Below are 8,481 nucleotides of genomic sequence, written 5' to 3'. Positions count from 1 at the left end.
TATATATATATATATATATATATATATATATATATATATATATATATAGGCCCCATCCGTGTATATCTCTACGATGTTGTGTTGTTTGTCTCTCTGTGTGGTACAGCAGCAGACGGGGGGCCCCCCGACCCCTCTATTTTGGCTGCTGGGGGCCCCTTCTTTATGGAGGGTACAGAGACGTTGAGGCCCCTTGAGCTGCTGCTGAGGGGGCCCCCATCTGTACCCTCTCTCTGCTGCTGGGCCCTGCGGTGGGAGGCCCCCAGGCTGTGTGCTGCTGCTGCGAGCCTGTCTGCTCGTCTGCTGCAGCAATGGCAGCAGCAGCAACAGCAGCAGCAGCAGCAGCAGCAGGAGGAGCGACAGCAGCACGAACGCCCTAGAAGCCGCAGCAAGTTCTCAGCAGCGAAGCATTTGCTGCTGCAGCAGCTGCAGCAGCTGCAGCAGCTGCTGCTGCTGCTTATTGGCTGGGGAGGGTTTGCTTTCGCTGGGTGCCTGGGGGCCCTCCTCCTTGCCCTGGGGGGCCCCTGCTGGGGGCCCCTCCGCATGCATCGTGTCTCCTGGTGTGTATCTACAGCAGACGGGGGCTATCTGCTGCTCTCTAAGCTGTCTCCTTTGGCAGCAGAAAAGCAGCAGGGGTTAGTAGGGGCCCCCCAGGGGGGCCCCCCATCAGCAGGGGGCCCCCAGGGGGGCCCCCCATCAGCAGGGGCCCCCTGGGGGGGCCCCCTCAAACAGTGGATTTGTACCCTTTTCACAGCAGGGGCCCCTCGGCCATGGGTACAGATGCTCACGGGGGGCCCCCAGGGGGCCCCCCCTGATGTCGGGGGGTTTGAGGCCCTCCTCATCAGCCCCTTACCCCCCAGCACAGAAGGCTATGAAGGGGGGGTACACGAGCAAGCCCAGCAGCTGCAGCAGCAGCTGCAGCAGCAGCTGCAGCAGCAGCAGCAGCAGCAGCAGCAGCACGGCAACTGGTGTCTGGCGTCTCTTCGATACCAGATGGCCCCCCAGTATGAGGGTAGGGGGGGCCCCCATGAGGATGCTGCTGCTGCTGGGGGCCCCCATGAAGGTGCTGCTGCTGTTGGGGGCCCCCGCAGCTGCAGCAGAGCGGATTCGTTGTCTCTTAGCCTGGATCAGGTGTTCCCCTCTGCATCAGATGCTGCTGCAGCAGCAGCAGCAGCAGCAGCAGCAGCAGCAGCAGCAGCGGCGGCGGTGCCCTTGCGCAGCAGCAACGAAGGGGGCCCCTGTCTGGTAACGTGGGTTGGGGCCCTTCGATGGGGGCCCCCGGGGGGGCCCCTCTGGCTGGAGACGCTGCTGACGCAGCAGCAGGCGGAGACAACCCTCAGCTGTCTGCTGCAGCTGCTGGGGTCTCGCAGGGGCCTCTCTTCTGGCTGTACCCTTTCCTCTGTCGGTGTGGGGGCCCCCTCGAGGGGCCCCCAGTACCCTGTAAGCTTACCTGTCTCCTTTTCTCTTCTCTGCTGCTGCACTGCAGCAGCAACCATCACCAATGGCTCTCAGGGGGGCCCCCCAACCTATATATATAGGGTGGGGGGCCCCTTGGGGGGCCCCCCTAAACTGGCATAAACAAAAACAGTGGTGCTCAGGGGGGCCCCCCAGGGGGGCCCCCCACGGGGGCCCCACAAATATGTTATGAATATGTTCTCTTTAATTGAGGCTTGTGCTGTCTGCTGCTGCAGGTGAAAGCAGAGACAGGGGCCAGGGGGCCCCCGGGGGCCCCTGGGGCCCCTTGTGAGGATTCGAACCCAGTGGGGGGCCCCTGGGAGCTGGTGGGGCCCCTGGCGGAGTTTTATAGGGTTTGGGGGCCCCTCGGGGGCCCCCAGGCATTGGCTCTAGCGCAGAAGCGGGGGCAGCAGCGATACAGAGATATGATGAATAGGTGGGTCCTAGCTGCTGCTGCTGCTGCAGCTGCTGCTGCTGCTGTTGCCGTTGCTGCTGCTGTTGCAGCAGCAGAAGCAGCACTAGCAGCAGCAACAGTAGCAGCAATAGCACCAGCAACATTAACAATAGCAGCAGCAGCAGCAACAGTATACGTTTCCACTCTTCAGCTGCTGCCGCTGCTGCTGCTGCTGCTGCTGCTGCTGCTGCTGCTGCTGCTGCTGGTCTCAGGCCGTATCCGCTTGCAGGGTGGAGACGGGGGCCCCGGGGGGCCCTCCTGCAGGAGGAGACAGAAACAGTACAGAGACAGAGGGGCCTGCTGCTGCAGCTGCTGCAGCGGCAGCGTGCAGACATCCCCAGGGGTAACAAACCCTAAACCCTAAACCCTAAACCCTTGCTAAACCCTTATTCTTATACACTTATTCATACCCCAAACCCTAAACCCTAAAACCAACACTTCACATCCTAAACCCTAAACCCTAAAAAACCCTAAACCCTAAAACCCTAAACCCTAGACCCTAAATTCTGATTCTCCCCACCACAGAAATACTGACACGAGGCCTTCTTGCAAACCCTAGGGTTTAGGGTTTAGGGTTTAGGGTTTAGGGTTTAGGGTTTGTGTATACCAGGCATCCCCTTGCCTGCGAACCACCTGCTACCCATCGGCCTGCTGCGGCCTGTCTCGCTGCTGCTGCTGCTGCCTAGCTGCCTGGCTCAGGGGCCCCCCCTTATACAACAAGCAGCGGCGGGGGGCCCCCTAGAAAGGTTTAAGAAGGCTCTTGCTTTTGCTGTCTCCATTCTGCATCGAGGTCTGCTGCTGCTGCTGCTGCTGCTGCTGCTGTTGCTGCTGCTGCTGCTGGTGATGGTGGTGGTGGTGGTGCTGCTGCTGCTGCTGTTGCTGCTGCTATTGTTGTAGTTTTGCTGCAGCTGTTGCTCTCGCTCCGTCAACTCTCATTGTCTCCCTCAAGGGTTTAGGGTCTAGGGCCTAGGGTTTAGGGTTTAGGGTTTAGGGTTTAGGGTTTAGGGTTTGCGTGGCTTGAGCAGGCTGCTGGCAGGCCCCGCCTCAGGCTGCGTTATTAGGGGAGACATTCCAGGGTCACCTACAGGACCCTGAGGGGGCCCCCCTGGGGGCCCCATCGGGGGCCCCCTTGGGGGCCCCCTTGGGGGCCCCCCAAGGGGGCTGGCTAGTGTATGAGGAGCAGACCGGCGTGGGGCCCCCCAGTACCCTCTTTTGTTTGTCTAGCCCGGGGGCCCTCGAGCAGATTTGGGGGCATTTGACTTTCTCTGTGAAATATAGGGTACGGGGGGGCCCCCTGTGTTGTAAACCCTAGTTTATATATATTAAACCCTAATTCCCTCTAAACCCTAAACCCTAAACCCTAATTTGTGTTCCCCTCATAAACCCTAAACAATAGACTGAGGAAGGGTTGTTGCTTATTCGTTATCTGCATAGACTTTAGGGTTTAGGGTTTATGGTTTAGGGTTTAGGGTTTAGGGTTTAGGGTTTATATTTTGTGTATGTTTTTTGTTGCTGCAGCCAAACCAGTGTGAAGTATCAGTTGTGGGGAAAGTAAATATTAGTTTCAACAAAGAGGAGACTGTCTCCTTTTCTTTGCCTAAGCTACACATCAGGGGCCTCCTATGGGGCCCCCGTCTTTTCTATTGGCAGGGGCCCCTGCATGTTCAGGGGCCCCGCATGCACTGTACCCTCATGGTCGCTGGCGACGCGCATAAGGGGGCCCCCCAGGGGGGCCCCCCCAGAGATGAAGTCTTTGGACTCGTTCTCCCGGGGGGCCCCCAACAAGGAGGAGACAGCGGGGGCCCTGGGGGCCCCCACCAAGGAGGAGACAGTGGGGGCCCCGGGGGCCCCCAGCCAGGAGGCGACAGGGGGGCCCCCGGGGGCCCCCAGCAAGGAGGAGACAGTGGGGGCCCCGGGGGCCCCCTGAAGCCCCTGGCTGTTGTGACAGGGTCTTATACAGACAGAATCTACTGGGATAGTGAAGAGTAAATCTCCCGCTGCTGCTGCTGCTGCTGCTGCTGCTGCTGCTGCTGCTACTGCTGCTGCTGCTGCTGCTGCTGCTGCTGNGCTGCTGCTGCTGCTGCTGCTGCTGCTGCTGCTGCTACTGCTGCTGCTGCTGCTGCTGCTGCTGCTGCTGTTGCTGCTACTGCTGCTGCTGCTGTTGGTGGTTTGTTGTGTGTTATGTTGACTGCTTTTGTTTCTGCGTTTCTTTTTGCTGCATAGCAGCAGCAGCAGCAGCAACAGCAGCAGCATCAACAGCAGCAACAGCAGCAGCAACAGCAGCTGGTGTATGTTTGTCTCCTTTTTGTGTATACAGACTGTGGGGTGTACACGCAGCTAAAACTTTGTCTCTTTTCTCTGTCCCCACAGAGGAGGCCCTCTCCATAGACAGCAGGTAATCTGTCTCCTTATTTACATTAAACAAAAGGAGACAGTCCCCCTTCTGTCTCTCTGTCTCCTTTTCTTAAATACAGCAGCAAGGGGGGCCCCCAACAGCAGCAAAAAGGGGGGCCCCCTGCGCTAGTTGCCTCTCGGGGGCCCCTGGGGGGCCCCAGGGGGCCCCCCGGGGCCCCTGCCGCTGGCAGCAGGCCTGATGATGAGGTGTGCATGCTTGTATATCTAATATATCTCTTTGTGCTGCTGCTGCTGCTGTTGCTGCTGCTGCTGCTCCTGCTGCTGTTGCTGCTGCTGCTGTTGCTGCTGTTGCTGCTGCTGCTGCTGCTGCTGCTGCTGCTGCTGCTGCTGCTGCTGCTGCTGCAGGTTTAGGGTTGATAGTTTGCTGCTGGCGTTGGGGGCTGAGGAGAAGGCTGATGCTATTCGGAGGAGACAGCTGGCCATAGAAGCAGCAGATATGTGAGCAGCCTGCTGCTGCTGCTGCTGCTGTTGCTGCTGCTGCTGCTGCTGCTGCTGCTGCTGCCCTTGCTTCTGCTGTTGTTGTCGCTGCTGCTGCTGCTGCTGCTGCTGCTGTTGCTGCTGCTGTTGCTGCTGCTGTTGTTGCTGCTGCCGCATTATAGTCTTTAGTTTTTGTGTGTGTGTTTCTGTCTCTGTCTCTGTCTCCTCCTGTTTGTCTCCTTCTCTCTTCTGTCTCCTTTCTGTCTCCTTTCTGTCTCTTTTCTTTCTCTTTTCTTTCTCTTTTTTTTTTCTCTTCTGCTGCTCTCACTGCAGCGCCAGCCAACAAAGAGCAGCAGCACAACACTCTCAGGGGCCCCCCCCAGAACAGGCAGGGGCCCCAAGGTGACCCATTGGGGGCCCCCAACCCGAGGGGCCCCCAAAGTACCCAGGGGGCCCCCAGGGGGCCCCCAACAGATACAGGGGCCCCCAGCAGAGACAGGGGGCCCCCTATCTCTTACCTCAGCCCCTCCTTTAGAGGCTGAGGGGCCCCCAACAAAAAGCCCCAATAAGACCCTTCAAGGGGGGGCCCCCCAGGGGGGGCCCCCAAGCGGGGGCCCCCAAGGGGGGCCCCCAGGGGGGCCCCCTAAGAGGGGACTCCAAGAGGGTCCCCCAGGGGGGGCCCCCCAAAGGGGGCTCTAAGGGGGGCCCCCCTTGGGGGCCCCCTGGGGGCCCCCAATGCCCCGGGGGGCCCCCAAGGGGGGCCCCCAATGGGGCCCCCGGGGGCCCACATTGGTGTCTATTAAGCTGTGAAGAAACCGCCGAAGATATTTCTGGCGAATCCAGGGTTGTAGTGTTCCCCTGTAGAGTGTACATACACCTCAGCAGCAGCAGCAGCAATGCATGCAGTAGTGAAGCAGCAGCAGCAGGAGTAGCAGCAGCAGCAGCAAACAGCAACAGCAGCAGCAGCAGCAGCAGGAGTAGCAGCAGCACCAGCAATATGAGCAGCAGCAACAGCAGCAGCACTAGCACGAGCACTAGCAGCAACAGCAACAACAACACTAACAACAACAACAACAACAACAACAGCAGCAGCAGCAGCAGCAGCAGCAGCAGCAGCAGCACGGACTTGGTGTTGAGAGGTCTGGCCTGACTCTATAAGAAACTATGCGGGGGGCCCCCACTGCATCTTCGGGGGGGGGGCCCCCCAGGTGCCCTGGTTGTATGCGGCGGGTACCCCTTATAGCGTCAAAGGGGCCCTTGTCTATACATAAGAAAAGAGACAAATATATAAAAAAAAAAAAAAGAAAAAAGGAAAAAGAAAAAAGGAGACAGATGTATAAAAAAGAAAAAAGAAAAAAGGAGACAAATATATAATAAAGAAAAAGGAAAGGAGACACATATATAAAAAATATATATGCTGCTGCAGCAGCAGCAGCAGCAGCAGCAGCAGCAGCAGCAGCAGCAGCACCAGCACCAGCAGCAGCAGCAGCAGCAGCAGCAGCAGCAGCATAAGTTTTTTTACCATTATGTTTTGCTGCTATCATCCTCAGGAGGCCCTCTCTTTGGGGGGCCCCCAATTCACCTACATTAGGAGACAGGGCCCCCCGGCATATGCTGTTGTTCTTATCTACCCACCGCTGCATACAAAAAAAAAAATAAATAAATAAAATAAAATAAAATAAAATAAAGAAAATAAAATAAATTAAATTAAATTAAAACACCGAAAATATGGAGCGTAAAAAGGGGTCTTTAGGGGCCCCTTCAACAGCAACAGCAGCAACAGCAACAGCAGCAACAGCAGCAACAGCAGCAGCAGCAGCAGCAACAGCAGCAACAGCAGCAGCAGCAGCAGCAGCAGCAGCAGCAGCAGGGGGCCCCCACCATGCATTCTTTTTGCGAGGAGAAGGATGTTAGGGGCCCATAGAAGACCCCTCTATAAGAGGGTCCTGATATACACAAACACCACACACACACAAATTCAGGGGGCCCCCCGCTGCCACTGTATGGGGCCCCCTGGGGGCCCCCTGGGGGCCCCCCCCGCTAGGGGGCCCCCTAGGGGGCTCCCCCCTGCTACCGTGTAGGTTAGCTTAGGGGCCCCCCAGCTACGGGGGCCCCCCCTAAGGGGCCCCCCCGTGCTACTGTATAGGGCCCCTCAGGGGGCCCCCACTGCCGATCTGGGGGGCCCCTTGGGGGCCCCTATGTTGTCACTGCGTAGGGGCCCCTAGGGGGCCCCCACTGCTACTCTATAGGGTACCCGAGGGGGCCCCCCATTACCACTGCAGGGGGCCCCTTAGGGGGCCCCCCAGTCAATGCATCGCGTGCCTTAGGGGGCCCCCCTGTCTGTGGTTAGAGCCCCTTAGGAGGCCCCCTTATTCTTATGTGTTGGTGGGGGCCCCCCCGGGGGGGCCCCCAAAGGGGGCCACCGAAGGGGGCCCCCCCATGGGGGCCCCCAAGCAGGCACCCGGGTCGAGGCAGTGTAGTTGGGGGCCCCCACCAGAAAAGTATCAATCCATAGGGGGCCCCTAGGCACGCTACAGGGGGGCCCCCCTCGTCGCGGTGTCTGTCAACCCACCAGAGGTAGTAGAGGGGCCCCCGGGGGCCCCCGGGGCCCCGGGGGCCCCCGGGGCCCCCGGGGCCCCTGTTGTACATAGGCCCCTACGAGGTCCGATGGTTTGCTGGCTATCCATTGTGGTCTGCTGTTGCTGCTGCTGCTGTTGCTGCTGCTGCTGTTGCTGCTGCTGCTGCTGCTGCTGCTGCTGCTGCTGCTGCTGCTGCTGCTGCTGCTGCTGTTGGGTGGGAGTGACCGTCGGGGGGAGCGGTGACCCAGGTGACCCCGGCAAGCAGCGCAAACCCTAAACCCTAAACCCTAAACCCTAATATTTCTATAAACTCTTAGTGTTTATAAAAATATAATTACATTCGCATTTCCACTGTAATATAATATTAAGGGTTACAAAACAAGGGGGCCCCCGACGGGGCCCCTAGGGGCCCCCAGGGGCCCCCGGGGGCCCCCAGGGGCCCCCAGGGGGCCCCTGCTGCTCGGGTATATAATAAGTGGGTTTTGTGTATATGTTCAGAGTTTGTGTTTAAATATATTTGTTTATAATGGTTTAGTTTGTTTTATTTTATTTATTTCTGCTGCTGCTGTCTCCTTGTTGAGGGAGAAAGCAAAGCGCTGGCCCATGAGCTAGGGTTTAGGGTTTAGGGTTTAGGGTTTAGGGTTTAGGGTTTAGGGTTTGGAGGGAGAAGTAAGATTCTATATATTTATAACAAATGAAACTTTAGGGTTTACTGCTGCGTGGGTTTTATAAGGGAGGATTTCGGGTCTACATAACCCTAAACCCTAAACCCTAAACCCTAAACCCTAAACCCTAAACCCTAAACCCTCAGATAGGGGTCATCATACAGCCAGAGGCAGCACACATATATGAAAAGAAAAGGAGACAGCAGAGGGGGAGGGGACAGACGAGCGAGAGACAGGTAGACAAAGGAGACAGAAAGGAGACAGAGAAAGGGGACAGAGAGATAGAGAGAGATAGAGAGAGACAGAGAGAGAGACAGAGAGGAGACAGAGAGACAAAGAGACAGAAAAGAGAGACAGACAGAGAGAGAGTGAGACAGAACGCAATACAAAAAAGAAACAAAGAGAGACAAAAGGGAAACAAATAAAAAAACAAAAGGAGACAAAAAAGAGACAAAAAGGAGACAAATAAAAAAACAAAAGGAGACAAAAAGGAGACAAA

The 8,481-nt window shown here is 57.4% G+C and overlaps 3 protein-coding genes across 3 annotated transcripts; 2 read left to right on the top strand and 1 right to left on the bottom strand.

Moving 5' to 3' along the window:
• Positions 1-162: 162 nt before the first annotated feature.
• Positions 163-2,253, top strand: EMH_0027340 (uncharacterized protein; the record flags this gene model as incomplete). The annotated part of the gene is made up of 3 exons (XM_013494014.1): positions 163-1,437; positions 1,689-1,888; positions 2,136-2,253. 3 exons carry the CDS (start codon positions 163-165, stop codon positions 2,251-2,253), a joined length of 1,593 nt encoding a protein of 530 aa, XP_013349468.1.
• Positions 2,254-3,566: 1,313 nt separating this feature from the next.
• Positions 3,567-3,833, top strand: EMH_0027330 (uncharacterized protein; the record flags this gene model as incomplete). Its single annotated transcript, XM_013494013.1, has 1 exon — positions 3,567-3,833. The coding sequence occupies one exon, from the start codon at positions 3,567-3,569 to the stop codon at positions 3,831-3,833; it is 267 nt and encodes an 88-aa protein (XP_013349467.1).
• Positions 3,834-4,525: 692 nt separating this feature from the next.
• Positions 4,526-4,915, bottom strand: EMH_0027320 (uncharacterized protein; the record flags this gene model as incomplete). Its single annotated transcript, XM_013494012.1, has 1 exon — positions 4,526-4,915. The coding sequence occupies one exon, from the start codon at positions 4,913-4,915 to the stop codon at positions 4,526-4,528; it is 390 nt and encodes a 129-aa protein (XP_013349466.1).
• Between the last annotated feature and the right edge of the window lie 3,566 nt (positions 4,916-8,481).

This window comes from Eimeria mitis, genomic scaffold, assembly GCF_000499745.2.
Source record: "Eimeria mitis Houghton genomic scaffold, Emh_scaff1008, whole genome shotgun sequence".
NCBI lineage: Eukaryota > Apicomplexa > Conoidasida > Eucoccidiorida > Eimeriidae > Eimeria > Eimeria mitis.
The sequence above is the reverse complement of the archived record's forward strand: the minus strand, read 5'-3'. Positions and strand labels throughout refer to the sequence as shown.